Source organism: Schistocerca cancellata, chromosome 7, assembly GCF_023864275.1.
Source record: "Schistocerca cancellata isolate TAMUIC-IGC-003103 chromosome 7, iqSchCanc2.1, whole genome shotgun sequence".
In the NCBI taxonomy this organism is placed as follows: domain Eukaryota; kingdom Metazoa; phylum Arthropoda; class Insecta; order Orthoptera; family Acrididae; genus Schistocerca; species Schistocerca cancellata.
Window position 1 is genome coordinate 330809585 of NC_064632.1, and position 25986 is coordinate 330835570.

The following is a 25986-nucleotide window of genomic DNA, read 5'->3' on the forward strand; positions in this document are numbered from 1 at the left end:
AAATCATGTGTGTCGGCAACGATCGGGCGAGTCTTCGCTATCCGCACGTCACTGCCGCTCCGTCGAGACTCCCTTCGGACGGACCACGTCCCGGAGACACTGGCTCGGACCCAACCATGCAGAGGGAACACCGGCCCATTGGCCACCCGACATCTCCGCACGAGGAAGGAACCCACCAAAATCCCGCAAGATGATCAATTGAAGGGGCCCAGAAGCGATCGGAAGACCAAATACATGTCGCCCGATGAGACGACCAACCAACGGTCCACCCTACTCAAGTCTCCTTCCGTCGGAGAGTGCATATCTGTCCCCAGCGGTCGGGCAACTATTGGCTGTGCAGATCTTACTGGAGCTCCACCGAGACTGAACTCACAGCACACCACGACCCGGGAATACTCGCGGTCGCCCCAAAGATAGTACGACAGTGCTCTTATCGATAGCGCTGCTGCTGCCACTCATGGGTAGGCAGGCTAGCAACTTAGTGACGCCAGTAAATCGAATAAGAAACCGGACGGCCGTACCGCAAAGACAAGATGTGAAGCAATAAACGGCACGAACACGAGCCGCACATGGCTCAAATCCATTAACAACAAAGTTTCATCTTGGATTAGTTTATCCTTCTTTCCAGTTCCGAATACAAAATGTAGATTACACAAATTGTAAAATGTGGGCAATAAATAATTTCTTTTTTTTGTCATGTTAAGTGTGGCCCGTTGTAAAAAAGTACCAAATGATTGACCAGTGTAGTCGATCATCGCCGAGAGACATATCCGTATATTTTTGGAGTCTTCTAAACATGGATGATGAGGGTCCGATACTAGGCCTGCGTCGATCGCTAGTAATCAGTTTTTCTTTCCTGCAGCGTTTCACACTATGAGAAAACCACGCCAACGCTGTAGGGTTGTGATCGCAGGATTGAATCCTCTCAATAACTCACAATTACTTGTGAACAGAGACAACATTACGTGTTGCTATCTTTTCAAAAACTCTTTTGTATTTTTAGCTATATTTCACTCGCAATGATTTATAGTCTAAAACGTGCCGAACAGTAAGCTACATCCTGTCAGACTTTTTCAATACAAGATTTGTATTTCAAGTGCACATTCTTGACAAATAGCTTGATTTCACAATGACTGTTGAGAATTATGAAAAAGTCATTGGATTAATAAGAAGTTAAGATGATACACTATCGCAAGTACAAAAATCAGATTTTTTAAGAATATAATTTCTTAAGTATCAACTGAGAAGCGTAACGGAACTAAAAAACCACACAGAGTGAGAGGTAGGCTTCGATTTACACTCTACGGCGGGAAGGGCAGGTATGGGATGTACTGGTCTGGTCTTCGCCTAGGCGGCCAAGCTGCCGTCCGGAGCACACTTGGCCGTGACGGAGAAGAGGAGTGAAATACGCTTCTACGATTTTCACATTGTAAAAGCTGTTTACGTTACACAAGACTAAGCCACATCATTTTATGCTTACCTTGAAACTTTACTTTCTTTGTGAAAAAATAAAACGCCTGCTTTTCATTTCGCATGATTGTTTAGTTCTGAAACGTTCCTCAGTCGGTTTTAAAGAATGTGTATGTTTAAAGAAACAGATTTTTGTACACATGGTAGTGTAGCATTTTTGCTTCTTAATAAACCATTGACCTTTTCATAATTCCTAAGTCATTTTGGAATGTCGCTATTTCTCAAGCACGTGCACTCGATATACGAATATAATATGAGAAAGTCTGACTGTATGTAACTTACAGTTCGATACATTACTGGTAATGAAATACAGCTAAAAGTACAAAAGAGTGTTTGAAATGGTAGTAACACTGATACCTGTCTTCCTTCACGAGTAAATGAGAGTTATTGAGTGGCATCAAAGCCCCGATCGCAAGTCTGCGGGGTTTGTGAGAGTTTAACTGTAGTGTGAAACACTGCAGGATGAAAATATGAATTATTAACGATCATTGCCAATCTAGTATTGAACACTCACAAGATTTTAATCACCTATGTTCAGAAAACTAAAAATTTGTACGAATTTTTCTATCAGCGACGACCAGTTGTACTCTACAATCATCTGGTAAGGTTTTATAGTGAGCTGCACTCTATATTTTAAAAGACAAGCAACTAGTTACTGTCCATCCTACAATTATAGAATGTACATTCGAGATTTGAAACGTCGCCTTTTGGTTGTATGATTTCTTTAAGCAGTTTCCATTTCGATTTTTCATTTTTAACAGAAAGGAGGAAGGGAGAAATAGAGATAAGTTTGGTTGTTTTGGGGGAGGAGACCAGACAGCGAATTCATCGGTCTCATCGGATTAGAGACGGACGGGGAAGGAAGTCGACCGTGCCCTTTGAAAGGAACCATCCCTGCATTTACCTGGAGCGATTTAGGGAAATCACGGAAAACCTAAATCCTGAGTGGGCCCGCCAAGTTCCCTTAACTTCCGACAGATAGCGTAGCTGCAGGACAGTTTCAAAATGTCGTCTCTAGGTGATGTACGTTACAAGCAACGTACCGTCATAGAATTTCTCACTGCAGAGAATGAAACTGTGGGGAATATTCATAACCGCTTGTGCAAAATCTATGGAGAATCTGCTGTCGAAAGAATTACAGTTTGCCGGCGATTGTGCCCGAGTGGTTCTAGGCGCTTCAGTCTGGAACCTCGCTACCCCTACGGTCGCAGGTTCTAATCCTGCCTCGGGCTTGGATGTGTGTGATGTCCTTAGGTTAATTAGGTTTGTTGTAAGTTCTAGGAGACTGACGATCTCAGATGTTAAGTCCGATAGTGAACCATTTAGAAGTGCAATTAGTTGCTGAGCACGGAGGGTGAGGTCACCAGAAGGCGGATCAGTGAAGCGGGAGACCATCCGCGGCTGCCATCCTGACATGTTGCAGCGAGCTGACGTTATCATTCGCGAGGACAGACGCATTACAATTCGGCAGTTGGCCCTACATCTGTCAATCAGCAAAGGAAGTGTGGATGCAATTATCTGCACTCCTCGGTATTCAAAAGTGTGTGCAAGATGGGTGCTGCAGTGTCTAACGGTAGATCACAAATCGCACAGATTGTGACAGGTGACGAAACCAGGGTTCAGCATTTTGAGCTGGAAACAAAACGACAGTCGATGAAATGGTGCCATTCCCACTCCCCACAGAAGAAAAAATTCAAAGCAACTGCTTCCGCCAGTAAGGTCACCGTGTTCTGGGACTGCGAAGGTGTGATTATCATTGATGTGGTTCCGATAGGTGGTACCATTAATTCAGAAGGATATATCAACAGATTAACAAAACTCAAGACGCTTCCAGCGACTTCGGTGCCACAGCAACACAGGAGATGTTTCGCTGCAACACGGTAACACTTGGCCCCACACAAGTCTGAGGACTGCTGAGCACATTGCAAAACAGGGTTGGACAGTGTTACTGCACCCATCCTGCAGCCCTGACCTAATCCCCTAGGACTTTCAAGTGTTTGTGCAATTCGTGGAAGACATTTTGAGGACGATGTGGAGGTGATTCACACAATGAAGCTCTGGCTCCGCCACCAAGACAAGGATTGGTACCGACAGGGCATACACGCCCTTATTTCGCGCTGTAAGGAGGTAGGTGTTAGAATGGGATGGAGAATACATGGAAAATAGAGTGTGTGGATAAAACACCATTCTTGTGTTTGTGTTCTTCTCATTATGAAATGTAATGTAATGTATTGCGAATACATAGAAAGAAGGATCCTTTATTGTATGATTACATGATAGCAGAACAAACACTGGTAGCAGTCACTTCTGTAAAATATCTGGGAGTATGCGTGCGGAACGATTTGAAGTGGAATGATCATATAAAATTAATTGTTGGTAAGGCGGGTACCAGGTTGAGATTCATTGGGAGAGTCCTTAGAAAATGTAGTCCATCAACAAAGGAGGTGGCTTACAAAACACTCGTTCGACCTATACTTGAGTATTGCTCATCAGTGTGGGATCCGTACCAGATCGGGTTGACGGAAGAGATAGAGAAGATCCAAAGAAGAGCGGCGCGTTTCATGATAGGGTTATTTGGTAACCGTGATAGCGTTACGGAGATGTTTAACAAACTCGAGTGGCAGACTCTGCAAGAGAGGCGCTCTGCATCGCGGTGTAGCTTGCTCCCCAGGTTTCGAGAGGCTGCGTTTCTGGATGAGGTATCGAATATATTGCTTCCCCATACTTATACCTCCCGAGGAGATCACGAATGTAAAATTAGAGAGATTCGAGCGCGCACGGAGGCTTTCCGGCAGTCGTTCTTCCCGCGAACCATACGCGACTGGAACAGGAAAGGGAGGTAATGACAGTGGCACGTAAAGTGCCCTCCGCCACACACCGTTGGGTGGCTTGCGGAGTATAAATGTAGATGTAGATGTAGATTATGTTCAATAAAGAATTGTTGGAGAAAAAATGCGGTGATTACTTTCTGGGCAACCTTCGTATATCGAATAAGCAATTAAGGACACGGGTTGAAAGCGCTACTGTAAGATGAAAAGGGTGTCACAGGAGAGGAATTCGTGGCGAGCTGCATCAAAGCAGTCGGCCGGTGTGGCCGTGCGGTTCTAGGCGCTTCAGTCTGGAACCGCGTGACCGCTACGGTCGCAGGTTCGAATCCTGCCTCGGGCATTGATGTGTGTGATGTCCTTAGGTTAGTTAGGTTTAAGTAGTTTTAAGTTCTAGGGGACTGATGACCACAGATGTCAAGTCCCATAGTGCTCAGAGCCATTTGAACCAATTTTCATAAAAGCAGTCATGACACTGACACACACTCACGCACGTACGCACACACACATGCCCACACGTTCACAAATAAAGATGTTAATGCATTAGAAGCAACTCCGCCTGTGGGGACAGCCATCCCCCCCCCCCTCCCTCTTCCAGTCATCACAACGAGCCTCCTGAGGGCGCTGATGACCACGCTGTTGAGCACCCCACATCTAACATCATCATCATGAAACGTAAAACTACAGTCTCAACCATTATCCACGTCGTACACTCTTTATTCAGTCAAACGAAGGTACCAAAATTTTTATATCAGACTGCTCTAATGAAAATTCATTATTATTTCGGTTTGTTTTGTGTATTCTGTTTAGTGTAGTAAGAAAAGTTAGTTGACCTGTAATTACAATAACAATTGTCCTTACTATTAAACGTATCTCTGCTATCCATAGAACTGCGTTTAACGAACCTGCTTTGTCTTTCTGGTTCACCTCTATGAGGATCAGACTGTCTGAGTACGTTCTCGGAGGAGTGTTTTTGATACCTGGTATCACCAGAGATTCTTCTTTCCTGCTTAGACTGATACTTCTCCATCCTGTCTCGAAGGATCAACTGAAGGGATTTTATAATGGAGAAACAACCGCCCCAGTTTCGAAAGGTGGCGTTAGTATTTGAGCAAATAGGACGATGATCATGTATCCCTGTAGTAATCCGATCACATTCCAAAATATACACTACTTCATCAACACTTCTATCGTATGTAAGAAATAATTTGCACTAACATTACTCATATAATCACAAATTTTGATAAGCTAAAACAAGTTCTTTCTTTATTTCAGACGTCCTGGATTCCTATAGTCGTCTACGTTCCTGCGATAGCGTTTAACCAAGGTATGGAATAGCTCTATCTATTTATTTCAGAATGAATGTTCTGTGAAAGTAGATAGGGGAGGGATGACATGGATTTCAGTTGAAACGCACAGTTTCTGCTTACATACCATGTACGTAGCGCAAAATTTCGTAATTTCCTAAATTCGATCCCAAAATGTACATATAGACTTTTATAAATCTTTCATCATTTGCAATAGACTTCTGTCTTCTTCTGGCATATCCTTCGCCTCAGAAGACTCAGAGGAAACAGGACGTATAATAGCAACATAACGTGGATAGCTTGTACTTAAATGGTAGTTCCACATAGTTTCCAGTGTCCGTATGTTATATGAGTGCTGCGGTTGATCTTTCCATGGTTTCTGTCAAAATACCTTGTGAAAATGGTGAGATATGCGTCTAAATATTCCTGTTTTATCATAGCCTCATTCTCAAGAAGGACGCCAAATTTAGGTTGCTAACCAACTCAATGAATTCACAAGCAACATTAATACCTCATCCTAATGTCGCCATGTCAGACACGACCTAACGCGGAAAGATGCTTAAAACTAGGTTTAGGATTAGCGCATACAATCTGAGGTTCATTTAGAGTATTCTAAGAAAATATAAATAATTAGCGGAAGATGTGACAAATAAAACATTCGTTAGACCAGTTCATTAGTACTGATTGTTAATGTGGAGCCCTTGATACCTCGTATTATCCGAGAAGGGAAACAAGACCAAAAAAAAGCGGCGCATTTCATCGTGGGTTCGTTTAGAAAGCACAAGAGGGTTTCGAAGATAATCAACAAACTCAGTTCATAATCGCTGCAACACAAACGTAATTCACAGTGGAGTAGATTACTCTTCAAATTTCGAAAGCATACGTTCCAAAAAGAGCACGTCAACATATCGCTTCCTCATACGTCCATCACACGAAATTAACACAACGGAAAAGTGTGATAAATTAGAGCTCATACGGAGACCCACAGTCAGCTGTTCTTTCCAAACACGATGTTTGATGCAACGGAAAAGGAGAGAAATGTTAGTGGTAAGGTACCAGAATTGTCCTCTGCCAGACACTGTAAACGGGCCTTTGGAATACAGACGTAAGTAGTAAGCTGCATTGTTACCACATTTCCGATATCACCCATGGTGTCAAAATGCACAGTTGCCACATTACCCATTCCCCTCCCCTTCTAGAGGGATCAGTACCATTATTGGATTGTTAGGTAACAATGTCATTGTGAAAAGGAGAGTATCATCATCATCAGGGAATCGTAAGTAATTGTAGAAAACCAAGGACAAACAGCATAGTAATGGCTGTAACAAAGCCCAATACAAGATTATAAAAGAAAAACTTGGCGAATTTAAACAAATCTTCAGGGAAGAATGATGATGTACTTCTCGTAATACATGCTGGGTAAAGGGATGTGAAGACACCACCTGCAGGAGCGAGAGATCCAACCGAAACAAAATTGCCATACCCAGTACGTACCCAGTAAATTTACGACTCTTCTTTTGTCCTATGTGCAATGAACGTGTCAGATATGCTTGAAATGCATATAGAGGTTGGTGTCAATGAAAACTCTGGGACAGGAACTACAGACAGTATACAGTGATATATAGAAGATATGTTGAATTTGGCTGGAACATGGGGCAATTTGTTATAGTTCTGTTGTATCATAGAAATGTATGGAGAATTTCGTAACAAATTTTCGTAACATGATAATGTTTGGAGTGAGGAGAGTCATGTAGTCACAATGGTGCTATTACGTAAGTTAGAATTATCAGCAGAATATGACAAATGTTTTGTTCTACAAGATAAAGTTAATACCATAACAAGAAGTCACTATAATGTTTGGGTTACTTTGAAAACGGGTAGCTGAAAACGTAGCAACCCTCATTTATGACAAATACAAGTGTGAATTATTAGCCATCAGCACGCTATTTCATCATAGTTTTGTATAGTTTCCACTATGCTACAGCATGATTCTGTTCTAGTCAAGTACACTTTAACCAGTAAGTTAAATGAATAGTACCACTGTGTGTGTTTTGTAATGATACAGAACAAATACTCGCATTTACACCAATGGATAAATAAAACTCAAAAGTGTTGTGATAAATCTTTGGCCATGAACTGAAAGCTTCAAGAGATAGATTTTCTGGTACACCTTCCCACATTTCCATCCAACAGCTGAACATTGTTGAGTATTCTTCTGTAGCATTCCTGCGGTGTTGGGGAGAGTCTGACACTTTTGATTATAGGATTTTTCCCATATCAATGCTACTTGTCACAATTTCGCTGTAACATGGAGTAATTTGTTACGATTTTACTGAAACAGGGACATTCTATTACAGTTTTGCTGTAACACGGGCAGTTAGTTAGAATTTCGCTGTAACTGTCAATGTATTGGGGAAGGAGGACAACAGTCATGTAGTCATCACTGTGTGTTCGATTAAGTTAGCAAACTCAGCAGACCATCACAAATGTTTTGTGCACCTAGATAAAATGAATACCCTAGCTTGGGGACATTATAACATTCTGGTGACTCTGCAAAGTAGCTGAGTGTGGTTAGTTGAATGTATGACAATACTGATTTCCTACCTATACAAACATGCATTACTAGTGTTCAGCATGCTGTTTCATCATATTGTTACGTAGTTCCCATTGTACGACAGTATATGTTAGTTATCTGCAAGTGCAATCTAACATGTAAACTAGAACTGTGTTTTGCCATTCATGTCTCGTACTGTGATTGAACAAATCTTTAAGAATTTTGATAAAGAACACCCAGAACTGTTGAAGTATATGTATGGTCTTGGTTCAAAAATAGTTCAAATGGCTCTGAGCACTATGGGACTTAAGATCTCAGATCATCAGTCCCCTAGAATTTAGAACTACTTAAACCTAACTAACCTAAGGACGCCACACACATCCATGCCCGAGACAGGATTCGAACCTGTGAACGTAGAGGTCGCGCGGCTCCAGACGGAAGCGCCTAGAACCGCACGGCCACCAAAGGCCGGCGTATGGTCTTGAAACAATAAGTATGACAGATTTTCTGCTACAGCTTCATATATTTCATCCAATATTTGACCATTATAGGACATCTTCTATTGCATACATGCAATGGTCAGAGATGTTCGCAACACATTCGGCTATCAAGAGAGTAGAATATCCAGTGAGGTAGCAAATACATGTTTGAAGTTCTAAGAAAAACAAGCACAGGCTGTAGGGAAATATTGGTAATAAATAACACATAGAAGAACCCAAAGAGAATCATAAGAATGTAAGTCCAAGAGAGAAGTGCTCGGATTAAAACAGGGTAAGATAAAGATGTAATCCTGCTACCAAAAAGTTCACCCTGTACATCAATGAACCAAGAGCTACTGTGATATTCTTGATTGTTGCCCCATCAGAACACCCTTTTCATCAGCAGGTAATTCAACTTTATATGGTATAGTCAGAGCGTTTGTAGATGCTTTCTTGCCGACTTTACCCAGTGTTTATCTTGTTGTCACTTGCCACTCCCATGTATGAGAAATGGTGTTTCTCCCTCCATGGTGTCTCTCACAGAGATGAACTTGGAGAATTTACCACCTAGATAGCTGTTAAATGCACGACATAATTACCTTTTTTAACATGACAGATAGTCCCATCTCTAATTTTTCATGATACTCCAATTGACTACAGATTTTACATAACTGACGTGTCAGCATTTACTGTAAAACACTGATGAAAATTGGACATACATTGGAGTATCAGCGAAAAAAACAATGGATCCAAGGACGATTACTACATTACGAAAATTCTGTTTATGCATCTCCATTTTCCATTGGATCTGCTTAAAAAAAGAATGGTCAAATAGTACCTAAATGTGGTTGTTTCGACATTTTGCAACTAGCAACAGAAAAACCTGTTATCAGTCATAAACCACATGAACATTCTTGTTTTTGATACTGATAACAACCAGCTTCATCAAAAATGATACGATCCTTAGCTCGAATAAAATTAATGTCTTGTTTGATGTCTATTATAGAAATGTTTTTGCGACCTGGAGATGTGCAATGAAGCATTAGAGAGGGGATCATCTGGTACGAGATGATGTGTTCCAGGAGTCGAACTTGAAATTTTTTGTTCCTGGATGTAATACACTCCTGGAAATGGAAAAAAGAACACATTGACACCGGTGTGTCAGACCCACCATACTTGCTCCGGACACTGCGAGAGGGCTGTACAAGCAATGATCACACGCACGGCACAGCGGACACACCAGGAACCGCGGTGTTGGCCGTCGAATGGCGCTAGCTGCGCAGCATTTGTGCACCGCCGCCGTCAGTGTCAGCCAGTTTGCCGTGGCATACGGAGCTCCATCGCAGTCTTTAACACTGGTAGCATGCCGCGACAGCGTGGACGTGAACCGTATGTGCAGTTGACGGACTTTGAGCGAGGGCGTATAGTGGGCATGCGGGAGGCCGGGTGGACGTACCGCCGAATTGCTCAACACGTGGGGCGTGAGGTCTCCACAGTACATCGATGTTGTCGCCAGTGGTCGGCGGAAGGTGCACGTGCCCGTCGACCTGGGACCGGACCGCAGCGACGCACGGATGCACGCCAAGACCGTAGGATCCTACGCAGTGCCGTAGGGGACCGCACCGCCACTTCCCACCAAATTAGGGACACTGTTGCTCCTGGGGTATCGGCGAGGACCATTCGCAACCGTCTCCATGAAGTTGGGCTACGGTCCCGCACACCGTTAGGCCGTCTTCCGCTCACGCCCCAACATCGTGCAGCCCGCCTCCAGTGGTGTCGCGACAGGCGTGAATGGAGGGACGAATGGAGACGTGTCGTCTTCAGCGATGAGAGTCGCTTCTGCCTTGGTGCCAATGATGGTCGTATGCGTGTTTGGCGCCGTGCAGGTGAGCGCCACAATCAGGACTGCATACGACCGAGGCACACAGGGCCAACACCCGGCATCATGGTGTGGGGAGCGATCTCCTACACTGGCCGTACACCACTGGTGATCGTCGAGGGGACACTGAATAGTGCACGGTACATCCAAACCGTCATCGAACCCATCGTTCTACCATTCCTAGACCGGCAAGGGAACTTGCTGTTCCAACAGGACAATGCACGTCCGCATGTATCCCGTGCCACCCAACGTGCTCTAGAAGGTGTAAGTCGACTACCCTGGCCAGCAAGATCTCCGGATCTGTCCCCCATTGAGCATGTTTGGGACTGGATGAAGCGTCGTCTCACGCGGTCTACACTTCCAGCACGAACGCTGGTCCAACTGAGGCGCCAGGTGGAAATGGCATGGCAAGCCGTTCCACAGGACTACATCCAGCATCTCTACGATCGTCTCCATGGGAGAATAGCAGCCTGCCTTGCTGCGAAAGGTGGATATACACTGTACTAGTGCCGACATTGTGCATGCTCTGTTGCCTGTGTCTATGTGCCTGTGGTTCTGTCAGTGTGATCATGTGATGTATCTGACCCCAGGAATGTGTTAATAAAGTTTCCCCTTCCTGGGACAATGAATTCACGGTGTTCTTATTTCAATTTCCAGGAGTGTATATTATACTAGGACTGACATGTGATTATATTTTCACGCAATTTGGGTGCATAGATCCTGAGAAATCAGTACCCAGAACAACCACCTCTGGCCGTAATAACGGCCTTGATACGCCTGGGCATTGAGTGAAACAGAGCTTGAATGGCGTGTACGGGTACAGCTGCCCATGCAGCTTCAACACGATACCACAGTTCATAAAGAGTAGTGACTGGCGTATTGTGACGAGCTAGTTGCTCGGCCACCATTGACCAGACGTTTTCAATTGGTGGGAGATCTGGAGAATATGCTGGCCAGGGCAGCAGTCGAACATTTTCTGTATCCAGAAAGGCCCGTACAGAACCTCCAACATGCGGTCGTGCATTATCCTGCTGAAATGTAGGGTTTCGCAGGGATCGAATGAAGGGTAGAGACATGGGTCGTAACACATCTGAAATGTAACGCCCACTGTTCAAAGTGCCGTCAATGCGAACAAGAGGTGATCGAGACGTGTAACCAATGGCACCCCATACCATCACACCGGGCGATACGCCAGTATGGCGATGACGAATACACGCTTCCAGTGTGCGTTCACCGCGATGTCGCCAAACACGGATGCGACCATCATGATGCTGTAAACAAAACCTCAATTCATCCGAAAAAATGACGTTTTTCCATTCGTGTACCAAGTTCGTCGTTGAGTACATCATCGCAGGCGCTCCTATCTCTGAGCGTCAAGGATAACCGCAGCCATGGTCTCCGAGCTAATATTCCATACTGCTGCAAACGTCGTCGAACTGTTCGCGCAGATGGTTTTCGTCTTGCAAACGTCCCCATCTGTTGACTCAGGGATCGAGACGTGGCTGCACGATCCGTTACAGCCATGCGGATAAGCTGCCTGTCAACTTGACTGCTAGTGGTACGAGACCGTTGGGATCCAGCACGGCGTTCTGTATTACCGTCCTGAACCTACCGATTCCATATTCTGCTAACAGTCATTGGATCTCGACCAACGCGAGCAGCAATGTCGCGATACGATAAACCGCACTCGCAGTAGGCTACAATCCGACCTTTATCAATGTCGGAAACGTGATGGTACGCATTTCTTCTCATTACAAGAGGCATCACAACAACGTTTCACCAGGCAACGCCGGTCAACTGCTGTTTGTGTATGAGAAATCGGTTGGAAACTTTCCTCGTGTCAGCACGTTGTGGGTGTCGCCACCGGCGCCAACATTGTATGAATGCTCTGAAAACCTAATCATTTGCATATCACAGCATCTTCTTCCTGTCGGTTAAATTTCGCGTCTGTAGGACGTCATCTTCGTGGTGTAGCAATTTTAATGGCTCGTAGTGTAAGTACAACCGATAATAGATGTTGACAAATCACAAGTGGTTAAAACTAAGAGTTTGTTCAAAATATGTAAAAACAGTGTAGTTGATATGAACTATTACTAAACAAATGAAATCCTAATATAATTCGCTGCTACTCCTATAAATATTCAGATCCAACACATTTCCTCATTTCTCATCCCACCTACCACAGTCACTGTCTGACATCAGTGTGTCATTTGACTTGACTTGCTATGATGTGACTGGGAGCTATGACATTGCATCTAGTAACAAGCCCATACCAGGTGAACGCTGTGTTAGTGCTGTGGACCGGATGTGGCCCATCCTATAGCTCTTGCGGAAACCTGCAGACTAGATTTGCTTGACGCTCGTTGTAGTGCAGTCTAAATCCTTCTTTGTATTGTTTGTTAAAAATTCTGTTCCGCTACAGATGGTGGTAACTTCAACAAAACATCGTATTCCAGTGGTTTAAAAACGATTAATTAGCGATGGAGTGGCTTTTGGATAGTGTGGGCCTGTATGGCGTGGTTAAATTGTGTGAAGGGCTGCAGGACGGAGCTGTGAGTTTTTGCATGTGTTGTGTACTGTTATTAAATGATCTCTTAGCTTCCAAGCTGTCAGACTCAGAACCGATGTTCGTTGATGTCGTTCCACTGGTTAAAGTGATCCTGAAATGTGATCCATTCTCCTGACTCCTTCACATCTGACTAAGACACTCTTCACGTGATAACTGAATGAAGATCGCAGTCACCTGCCAGAACAATAACTACTACCTTACTCCTGTTCTGCGATCTGTGTTGCTGTCTCTGTAATACATTTCACTGACGGCCACTCTCCAACTCTTTGAGGTTACCATGTGTTTTGTCAGAACCCCTCTTGGTGCTCGAAATTTATGCGAATGTTGATTTGGTACCACATATGTCCAGAAACAAATGAATGGCTTGTCTGGAACATTCCTCGCTATAATGTCGCTGTTTGTGTCCAAAAGAAAAGTCAACATACTACTAAGCAGTTGGTCATAATCTTTTGGATCATCTGTATTGCTGCATGTTAATCAACCACGTCTTCAGATTCCTCCTTTGCTTCCAAGGTCATATGGTTATGGTAAAATGTTGTGTTTGTGAGCATCAGTAGTATATTGATGAGAGTTCTGACTCAAAGAACATTTTCGAATAAAGATTCCAGATTGTAAACCAGGAATCTAATTTGGCAGTTTTCCCCAAACAAATTCCACATAAATACAACAAAAACAAAATGACCAACAAAGCTGAGTTATTTAAGATCTTAAAAAATTATAGTAAAGAAAATTATAATTTAATTAAAAGAAAACTAAATAAAACTCTAAAATTTATTCAAAATCATTAACATGAATTGCATGACCATGACTTGTTTCTTTACCTCGATAAATAAAATGTTTTATCTAATTTACCATCATTTGTAAAGATTTTAGTTTATTGATCTCAAAAAGTAATTTTATATTTATCATCTAAAAGTGATAAAACTTTATCTCCAAATATAGTAGGCAAACATTCAGCTTTTAAAACAACATAAGATTTGAGATTTTTAAGTTTTGATAATTTAATGAATAGTTCTGAAAAACCATTACTATAATTGTCAAGTTCAGTTAAAAAACTGTCGGTGCTAACATTCGTGTCCATTTTCATCTGCATGGAAAAAAGTTTAAAGAATCAAAAGTGTTTGGAAAACGTTTGGAGAACATTTCAGTTTTTGGAAAACTAAAGTTTTCATTTTTTATCTTCTCTAGTTTTCTGGAAGTATTCAAAAGGAAATGAAAACATGAAGGTAAAGGTTCTTTAATTTTTTCTAGTTTTTCATTCATTTATATAATTAGAAGTTTTCAGTTAGCAATCTATGTTATGAATCATTAGTTAATTTCCTTTTTACCATACGTAATAACATTTTCAATTGTATGAATTGAAGATATTTTTATTAAAGAATGCACATAATTTAATTGTTGTTTTTGAGTAGTTAGAAGATTCATTCTTCAAGACATATTAATTACATAAATTGGATAATTTTGAATAAAACTGAATGGACTTACATTTACATCATTATTTAATTGAGTTATTCTTTTAAAATCTCTAGAGAAGCATAAGTTTTAAGAAGTTATTTGGTGGTTTAAGATTCTATATTTTTTGTGGAAAAACATCATTTCTTCCAGTTTTAAAATAGATACTAAAAATTTAACATGATCAAACAAAGAAGAATCAAGTAATTGTTTATTTTTTCGATTGGTTTTGAAAACAGTGACGATAAAGCAAGGCAGATCAAATTCAGCAGAATTATAATAATTAGTAATATCTAGAAATATTTCAAAAGGGATGATCGCTGAAATACTGTGTACTGGATAACCAGTTCCAACAAATTAAAGGTTCCATCCTTGGATCTGTGAAGATATAACATGACAGGTTTGAGGGAGGGCTTACATGAGTTACACTATATACATTACTATTAGTTCAGCACCATATACCTGAATGTAGATTAACATTTATAAACCATTTGGATGTAACGATACATGAGGCAGACCAGCTGATATAAAATCATTGTCACAAAAAATAAAAAACAACTGCTCTCATGGTCATTCTTTTCTATAAGATATGTAAAACCAAAGTCACAAAATAGAACTATTTGGTGCATGACCGCTGCTGAACTAACAACGGTCGGCATCACACTGCTATATTCTGCGCAGGTTTACCTCCTGTGATTCTAGTGGTTTGCAACTGGCCGCTAGATAGCACTGTCCAAACAGTGCACAAACAGTCCCACAGTATAACCACTCATTACTACTACAATTCAACTTTACTATTACTGCTAATCAAATACCCATGCAAAGAACATTTTTACATACACTTTCTGTACATACTATACATGCTATGCATACTATACATACTGTACATACTATACTTACTATAAAGTACATCACTCACAGAGTAAAAACATCTGAAGCACAGGCATTATCCATATTAGCGCCATACATAACTATATATTATAGTTTACCCTTATTCATCTATGGAAGTCCGCAATATACACATAGTACACTGTTCATAACACGACGTAGATACAATGTGACGAGTGATTAAAACCTGTATGCTGGGCTTTACTGTCTGGGCATCTACATTCAGGTATGTGGTACTGTACTAATAGTAATGTATACAGTGTAACTTATATAAGCCCTCCCTCAAACCTGTCATGATATATGTTCACAGATCCGATGATGGCACCTTTAGTGTGTTGAAACTGGTTATCCAGTAAACAGTATTTAAGCGATCTTGGCTTTTGAATTATTTCTACAACAGAGTGATCGCCCCACTACGCCCTATGTGTTCCCTGCAAAATTAGTAATATGTAGTTCAGAATTTCTTTTTCCTTGTAAACCAGCAAATGCAGTTGTTTGGAATTTGAAGAAAAAAATTGGAATTTTTGGTTTTTTTCCCCTTCCTCTTCTAATTCAAGTGAATATTCTGCTTCATGTTTAACAACAGGAACACGAATATCCATACTTTTTACAAAAATTTTAGCTTCTTTTGGAAGTGTAGCATTTCAGTTTCTGTAGTCTGACAAAGAATTGGATCTTCTTGAACTTTTCCTGAGCTGTAGTAAAAATTACAGTTACATCACCTTCAAACATAATATCTTTATAATCTTTAAAAATACTTGTAATGGGTACAGAACTTCAATTTGTTTGGTTTTCATTTTTCCATTGTTAAGAATATGTCCTTCTATATTTAATTCACTCAAAAGTGAAGAAGTTAAATGAATAAGAGCAGAAAAAGTAATAAATAGATTATCTATTCTAGATAAAAAATTATTTTCTTTTTAATTTATAATAACATCATGCAATTTTCAAACATAATTATCAATTACTTCAATAATTGACTTTTCAACACATCCAAAATAATCAATTCCATCTGTGTGAATAACATTGGAAGTCATATAAAGTAGTGATGAATCCAACATCAGTATATTAATATAAATTTCAGTTCCCTTGTTAGGAAGATTTAAATTATTTTTTGTTTTCTCATTAACAGGAAATGAGTAAAATTGGTAAATTTCGACTTGGTTAATGAATTATTAAGGGAAAAATTTATTAATTCATTTTTAAAATTACTGTTACATTAGCACAATTAAAGTAAATTAATTTATCATTTTCATCAGTTATAGTTATTTCTAAATTTCGAGTAGCATCAAAAATTGGAATAATTATAGGGTGATTTGGTTCATAATTTATTGGACCACCAAATTCAGAATTAGGTTTAAATGCAGGAATTAACAATTGTCTCTCAAAGAAGATATCATTAAGTTTTTAGAAACATTTCATCAGCCAAATTAAAATTTATGATAATTATTTTTTTATTTAGTAAAATTGTAGCCAAATAGCCATATATAGAGTTACAGTCCTTAACATATTACATTTTACATTTTTGCATATTCATTCATATATTTCACTTTTTTACTGCACAGTTCTATGTGATATCATTCACAGGCTTCATTACGCAGTTCGGTCGCACATGTTGTGTTTACGTGATGATAATTTTTGTTTTGGCAAATTAGATGATGGAAGAGGAGAATAGACAATCTAGTTATGACATGTTGCAGTTCTCGTTTATCCTTCATGATCTTCAGTTAATTTGTGGAAGCCTTCGTGTGTGGCATCATATATCGAAGTTTGATGTCTCCGGTAATGAATGTCTCTCTCGCTAGCAGGTACACTAGTTTAGATCATGTTGTCTTTGAGAGACCTAGTGCTCTATTTAGATAAGTCGATTTTACCTTTCCTAGTGTTTCTAAATTTTTTCTGTCAGGTGATCCCATGTAACCTCCATCCTGTAGGCCAGGATTGGCAAGATTTCTGCGTTGAATAATTTCACGGCCGTTTCTAGACTCAGTAGTCAGATGTTTTTGAAGTCCCATATTACTATTATTGCTTGGGCTGCAAGTTCTGCTGTATGTTTTGTAAAGCATTTAGCTGTTGTTTGCTATGTCACCCCTAAGACAAAAAGAAAAAAGAAAACGAGACGTACCACCAAGGAATCATCCTAATGGGATGGAATGATGTAAGTGTACAAACAAACAAACAAATTGGATGACTTATTCAAGACAAATAACATCACAAATTGAGCGCAAGTGTTTCAGAGCACACCGCTCAAAGGCCATCGTTGAACAGGAGATCCACACCACATTACCTCTGCATGTTCCTGTGCTATTCAACGACATCATCAGTTATGATTGCAGTAGGCACAGCATCACTGACTTTTCACCGAGTATCAGTAGAAGCATGTCGCATGTCGAGTGAATCTGATTTCTTGTTACTCTAGGTCGATGGTTTGGTCCTTACACGTTGTTATCCCTCTGAACAGCTGCACAAAACATGCACCGCACCACATATGCAGTCCAGTGAGGGCAGAATTATGCTATGGGTGGTAATGGCAGGCATCATGACTGCAGTGAGCTACGTGAATGTTGTTGCGGACCACCTGCATTGCTTCATGCTTGAAGTCTCCCCCTACGGCGGTGTCATCTTCCAGCAGGGTAACTGTGCGTGCTGCAAGATCAGAATCGTGCTACCGTCGTTTGAGGAGGATTATAATGAACTCACATGGATGTCTTTGCCAGCAAACGTGCCTGATCTGTATCCATTGGAACACATATCGGTCGCCAGCTGCATGCTCTTAAACCACTATCCCGTAATTTGCGGGAAATCCCGGGACTTATAAAATCCAATCCAGCAGAATCTATGTTGTACTATGTTTGAAAAGTGGAACAACATACTATTAAACATGCGGTCATAATATTTTGGCTCATTGGTGTACGTCAGAGGAATAGGGATTGAAGACATGCACATGTGAGCCAAAATATTATGACCATCTGTTGAATAGCATGTTGAAAACCTTTGGAATGCAATACAGCAGCGATTTTACGTTGTGTGGATTCGAAAAGCTCTTGGTAAAGTTGCAGAGGTATGTAGCACTGCACAGGTCCCGCAGTTCCCGTAAATTATGGGCCACGGTTTGTCGATCTGACGCCGGCGCTCGACAGCACCCCAGATGTATTCCACAAGATTCAGATGAGTAAAATTTGATAGCCAACACATCCATGAGATTTGCTATCATGCTCCACATAACATCGTGGCAACATGTTGGCCTTCTGATATGGGTTATTATCATGCTGAAAGATGCCATCGCCATTGGGGAAGACATCAGGTATGAAAGGATGCAGATGATTAGCAATGATACCTAGACCACAGCTGCCCTATTGCCCTCGATTACTGTCGCAGGTGCCATGGAAACCCAAATGAACGCCGCATGCATAGTTGTTAAACTACTGTACACTACGGTAGGGTATCGTAAGTGGAGACTACGGTAGTTTCCCTAGTTGCTCTATCAGTTTAGATCGCATCCACTTTACCTGTACATTAGATGTGGTGGATACCTGTCAAGCGCTACCTCTTTTCGATCCCTTTGTTTGTGTATGTGATAGGTGTCTTAATAGATTCCTCTAGAAAACAGATGCAATGAACCGTCTAGAAACTGTGTGAGGATGTATAAAGGATCACGTAACGTATGGAACATTTTTGTTCTACATAGTTATCCTGCTGTCTGTTACTTAAAAATAAACAATGTCTTCAGTAAAACTGAAATTGTTAATGTTTAAATCAGGTTTAATTGGAAAATTGTTGATTTGTAACGTAAAATAGAGGGACGTTGTAGTAAAAATGGAAAAGAAAACAATACAGATTTGTCATATAGCGCCAGAAAACGCAGTTTCCTCAACAAAAGGTAAAGATAGTATCAAACATCACTTCAATACTTCTTCAGCAATAATTCTATACTTTTTTGTGTTTGTGCATATAGACTGTAGTTGCATCAAACGTAATTGTTTTGGTGACATAAAAACGCTGGAAGTAACGCGAGCACATAATTTTTAATACTTATAAAATTCAATTTATGCTTTGTAAGGAAACTGAATGATTTGCGGTTCTAATTATGTGCAAAACAAACAAAGACAAAGAGAAGTGGACGGCTCTCAGTTCCCCTCCCACACATTCGTTTATGTTTCTTTCCCTACCAATGTTATCAATACTGCAAGCAATCCTACCATTCACTACGTCATTCACGCACTCTGCCGATACGTAGTTTCGGTAGAGCGCAACTGTAGTCCCAACTCAGCGTAATACTGCCCCCACTTGCCTGGCATGGCGGGTGCATGTTTCGAGCAGATGTTTGCCTGGATTGCAGATGTTTCGAGCAGATGTTTGCCTGGATTGCAGATGTTTCGAGCAGATGCTGATACGAAAATCGACGTGGAGGAACAAGGAACGTGATTAATTCTACCAGGCAACACTTATCCACTTTACTACCACTAAAGATGCAAAAATGCTATTGCAACATTTGCTCTACCAACTCAACAGCTCCCCTTAGTAAAAGAACAAAAAAAAAAAAAAACCAAAAAAGATGAAGGAGAAAGTGGAGTCATGGATCAGACAATACATATATATACAGACTGTGATTTCGGCATTTATGTTTCGTATTTTCGTGTTTCGTGCGTATACTCGTACATGTAGGTGTAAGTACGTGTGTGTGTGTGTGTGTGTGTGTGTGTGTGTGTGTGTGTGTGTGCATCTGTCGTTCGTGGCAACCCATTTTGTTCCTCATGAACAGGTAGATTTTCTCAGCTGCAACTGTTAATGTCAGCAACTAGACACCTAAATAATCTAAATTATTAGTTCGGAAACTGTTTGATACGGACCTGTATTCACTTACATGATCGATTCCTGTTGGATTTGAAACCGATTGCCTTCAACTCGGGTCTAGTTCCTGTCGTTTAGGATCTCTTTTACGAGCAGCACTCTAACACCACGTTGCATGGTTGCGAATGGTATTCTATTCTCTGTATTGGGATAGAAAGTAAACGACTGCAGAAAATGAAGCGACCTATCTTTCAGCAATGCTTATCGCTGATGTGTAAGCGGTTGTCAAATGAAAACCGAACACCTGCCTCAACGGTTCCATGGAGTGGTTCCATTCAAAAGTAATGAACACACGGATTAAAGTATCCCACCGAGAGAACAGACAATCAGCTCCTGTATCGTAGAAGGCGGTCGACCACTGATGGATTAACAACAGCACAGCGTCTTGCATCTACTCGTACAAGTGAAACCGACGTCCGCGCATGTCTTTCTTCAGGCCACCAACGACGTGAAAATCACATGGTGGAAGATCCGGGTTGTACGGAGGATGTTCTAGTGTTTCGAACCAAATCGCTTAAGTCTAGCTTTCGTCCTACTGGCGGTGCGGGGTCGCGCGTTATCATGCAACAGGAAGATTCCGTCCAACAACATTCCTGGGCGTTTTGACTGTATGGCACGTCGCAGTTTCTGAAAAGTGACTTCATAGGGCTGCGCATTGATTGAGGAACTCCAGTCGAAGGAGGAGGTCATCATGACCTTAGCGGAACGTTTGTGAACAGCTTAGCCATCCGGTGTGGCCGAGCGGTTCTAGGCGCTTCAGTCTGGAACCGCGCGACCGCTACGGTCGCAGGTTCGAATCCTGCCTTGGGCATGGATGTGTGTGATGTCCTTAGGTTAGTTACGTTTAAGTAGTTCAAGTTCTATGGGACTGATGACCTCAGATGTTAAGTCCCATAGTGCTCAGAGCCATTCGAACCATTTTGTGAACAGCTTTGGATCTCTTTGGTGGGGAGACATGGGACGATCCCGCTGCTGACTTTGCCATTTGCCCTTGGACTGTCGGAATGCTGTCGGGCGGAATCATTCTATTGTACGATAACACCCGCTCCCACACCGCCAATCTGACGAAGGCAACATTTCAGCGATTTGGTTGGGAAACACTGCAACATCCTCCACACAGCCCAGGTCTGTCACCGTGTGATTTTCACATTTTTGGCGACCCCAAGAAAGACATGTGTGGACGTCGGTTTCAGTCGGTGTGGATCCTTCAGTGGCCGACCGCTTTCTACGAAACAGGAGTTGATAGTCTCTTCTGCCAGTGGAATACAAGTTTTAAGACGGGTGGTGACCATTCCATTGTCCCGTAGTGACTGGTGTTCGGTTTTTATTTCACTGCCTCTCATAAGCTAGCATTTCAGTAGTTATTACCGGTCAAATTATTTGCCTCAAATCGACTTTCACATATTAATGATCAGAATTGAACTATTTTTATGTAGCACAATATTTTCTATTTTAAGACCGATCCTGTACGAGATACAGCAAAAATGGACATGTGTAGGGTATGTTATATGAATTATACTGTGTGTCATACAGAAGTAAATGTCAGTTTTCATATTTCATGTTGCAGTTACTGGTGTGAACATGCACATCGTGTCCTCTGTGGTCTGCCTCGTATGCATCTTCTACACGTGTGTGGTGAGTGTCAGATGGTAATAATTATATTGGATGGTATGGAGAAGACCTAGTCCTATGTTGTAGCACCGTGACACATACTGGGTCAGCATAACTGGAACATATTGCCTGCGAACGGCAGGGACCGAGTTATAGTTCCGAGCCGTCTCTTAGTGTTAGACACACGAACTCAACGTAGTCCACATTCTGTAAACACTTTCTTACTCCCTTTATTCCGAGAGTAGGGCTACTAATTTGTCTGGTGAGTATATATTGACAGAGGTTACTATTGACGTAGTATGCTACGTAGAGGGTGTAAATAGAAATAGCCAAGAAAATGGAAATTCGAGTTCAAGTCATTCACAAAAAGTTTTTCTAATGCTACTTTAGAGGTAATAAAGTCAATTTATTGATTTTGGTGAACTGTAAAAACTAAAAATGTCAATTAGTATTTCAGCAATGTTATTTTATCATTACATCCAAAACCGTTTTTGCTGGATATCAGGCACTCACGTCTGTGATAAATGATGCTATCAGTACTTTAGTGATGCAAATAAATAAAAAATATAAATTCTGGGTCGGCCGGACTGGCCAAGCGATTCTAGGCGCTACAGTCTGGAACCGCGCAACTGCTATGGTCGCAGTTTCGAATCCTGCATCGGGCATGGATGTGTGTGATGTCCTTAGGTTAGTTAGGTTTAAGTAGTTCTAAGTTCTAGGGGACTGATGACCTCAGAAGTAAAGTCCCATAGTGCTTAGAGCCATTTGAACCATAAATTCTGGGAACATTAGAAGTAAAGATCTTGAGGATTGGGAAAATCAGAGTATACCACAAGCAGAGATAAAGAAACTAAATATCGGATCCAGGAGGAAAGATCTCTGAATGTATATATGTTAAATCTGGACAGCGTAGTAGATAATAATTAATAAAATGATGGGTCGTCCATTTTAGCTGTTTCTGGTAGTTGCAACTAAGTTTTATAGAAACCTGTGGATCTAGAATAACAAATATATTTGGTACAGCTCCAATCTAAGAAACCAAAACATATAAATAAAGTAAAAATTAAGCATTGTTTTAAAAACTAACATTTAATTTCCTATAACGTACATCTTAACAATATAGACTAGTAAAAGTAATTAAATTGGGTGTCCACTGTCTAGAGCATCTACCTTTAACAGTTTCTGAAATAACTGATCACGAATTTTCGTTTTGCAAACTGCCTACATAGGCCATAGCGGAGACCTGGCTCTGGCTCTGAGCACTATGGGACTCAACATCTGTGGTCATCAGTCCCCTAGAACTTAGAACTACTGAAACCTAACTAACCAAAGGAAATCACACACATCCATGCCCGAGGCAGGATTCGAACCTGCGACCGTAGCAGTCGCGCGGTTCCGGACTGAGCGCCTAGAACCGCTAGACCACCGCAAGACCTGGATTTAAGGCAGTTAGTGCATATCAGATTCACTCAGGAATATTGTTCAGACTTACCATCGTTTAATCACCGCATAAGTTCTCATGTGGCTGGCATAGGAATAAGCATTCTTGAAATTAAAAAATAACTGAACCAAACGAGAACAATAAATGGAGTCCTGATGGGATTCCAGGCCGGTTTCACTAAAATAGTACTCTGCGGCATTTTCCCCTTTCTTAGCTCAGATTTGTGGTAAAACTCTTACAATCAGAACATGTTACAAGCAACTGGAAAATGGAAATGAGCGTTTGGCGTCATTGGCCGGGAGGCCCCTCACGCTACAGGTCCGGCCGCAGGTCTTATTACATTCGAAGCCACATGTGGCGGTCGCCGCGCGGAAAGGGGGTGAAATGATGATGAAGACGACACCCAGTCCCTGAGCGGAGAAAATCCCCGACCCAGCCGGGCATCGAACCCGGGACCCTTAGGACGGCAGTCCGTCACTTGACCATACAGCTGTCGGGGCGCACCAAACAAGTGGAAAAAATAATGGAATGCTTCTGTGTATAAGAAGCAAGTAGGAAAGCATTACTTGTGCGAAACACATAGTCCCGTTTCCGCACACGATGTTCTGAGAACCATAGCGCAGACCAACAGGTACATTCCATATTTCTGGAGTCCCAGAACGCTTTAAAGTCATTACGACTCTGTATTGTGTTATGAATAGTCCTTACATACGGAACAGGTTCTCACAAGGAATCCCTTGAGTGAAAGGTCGTAAAAGGCCAGTGGTGTTTACGACATTTCACACCCCACGTATTGTCTACCATGCAGCCACAATACTGGCTACGAATCACTACAGGAGAGGGAAGTGGGGGTATCCAATGGCGAGCAAAACATGAGGCTACGGAGCATAGTTGAACTGCATACCCGGCAGATGTGGCCGAGCGGTTCTAGGCGCTTCAGTCTGGAACCGCGCGAACGCATGGATTGTGTGATGTCCTTAGGTTAGTAAGGTTTAAGTAGTTCTAGGGGACTGATGACCTCAGATGTTAAGTCTCATAGTGCTCAGAGCCATTTGAACCATTTGAACTGCATAGTCGATGAGTACCTCACAGCAACGCTTCAGAGCTAGTGGTGTTGATACAAAGCTGAGCAATGGCAACTGTGAACAAAGTAAACATTGCATTGTATCTACAATAACATGCCGGAGTTGAGGTTTCGTCAGGAAGGAACCCAAGGAATTTCACGCAGAGAGTAAGAAGTGGCAGTTGAAATACTAGCTATTCTGCAAGATGAGACAATCGAATATGTGGCGACGTGTGCAGACAACGTACATTAGTACAATGATGACGATACGTGCTTAACAAGTGAAAGTGGTACTGGAACAGGTATCTAGCCATGTAGCTCACCGTCCTTGTCGGACTGGGAGCCTCAAATCCCGTCTCCAGTTAAACGTACTAGAAGACAATCGTCGTCCAAGGAGCAGATACTAAACATAGTCGCATACACGGAAGATCGTCCGCAGGGTAGTGAAATAATACTTAGGAACAGATTTCGAATAAGTCTGCAGTAATATGACCATGCAGCGCACAAGTAAAACTACGGACATACAAGGGAGGACAAGGAGCACTTGTTACAGAAACTGGTGTTAGCATTTTTCAAGGATGCTCCATACAATTTAGAGCATGTCCGTGATATCGATCTACTACGTCATGCGCATCAAATTGAGCGCGACATGGGTTTCAGTGATTTGAAGGGAAGCAGTGGAAGGTTGCACAACTTCAAACAGTGCTACACAATTGGAAGACGTAAGACAACGAAACTTCAAATAAAGCATTAACTTGACGATGCACAGCAAAGTGTGGAATCGGTCCGAAAATTTGTAGATGAGATAAACAAACTTATCCCATCGTTTAGTAAGGAATTTGTGTTTAACTCCGACAAATCGGGATATGAAGAGCGAATGCACATGAAAGGAATCCTAGAAATTAAAGATACCAAGAGAGTTGTATCAAGACAGACCAACATCAATGCCTTAAGGGGCTCCGGAAAGGCTCAAAATCATGAAAAGTTCAATTTTTACTTTTTTGCGTTTTCTGAATCTGCAGACTATTACCTTTTAATAGATATATAATTTATTCAATTCCGAAGACTACAATTATTTTTAAATTTTTTTTGAAATGTGTTCTACATGGGCGTGACCCACTGTGGCGCTGTTAAACTACTGTCAAATGATGTTATTATTAACGTCCGTGTTCATCAGGTACATTTTAGTGATGTGAGATAAAGTATGTGTTGTGGCTAACCTGTAATGGTTCAATATATATCGCTGGTGTGATTGTCGATTGTTTCATGTTTATTTACTCTGTCGTTACCTCGAAAATATTCGTAATTAATTCTGTTTCTTGAGTCTCTGTTTTGTTGAAGTATAATAATGAGTAAAAGTAAAGTTGCTGTTGCGACTTTCAATGATGGAAACATTGTAAGGTGCAAGGTATTTAGAAATATGGGAATGAAGACAGGTTCTAACATGGTACGAGCGATGCTTGCTTTAGACAAGGAACGCCTTCGGGCTGCAGACAGGGCTGTAAAGAGTCTAGAAATACAAGCAAGAGTAAACAGGAGGAGGAACAAGAGGAAGCTGGAGAAGGAGTTTGCAGAGGATGAAGATAATCCATCCTAT

The 25986-nt window shown here is 41.4% G+C and overlaps 1 protein-coding gene across 3 annotated transcripts in view; it reads left to right on the plus strand.

Annotated features, from left to right (window-relative positions):
- Positions 1-25986, plus strand: part of LOC126092163 (sodium-coupled monocarboxylate transporter 1-like) — a 212968-nt gene that overhangs the window by 83880 nt on the left and 103102 nt on the right. For all 3 annotated transcript variants that reach the window (XM_049907634.1, XM_049907636.1, XM_049907637.1), the window contains 2 exons: positions 5571-5622; positions 21842-21909. In XM_049907634.1, coding sequence (XP_049763591.1) covers positions 5571-5622; positions 21842-21909 — 120 coding nt within the window. The remainder of the gene's footprint in view (positions 1-5570; positions 5623-21841; positions 21910-25986) is intronic.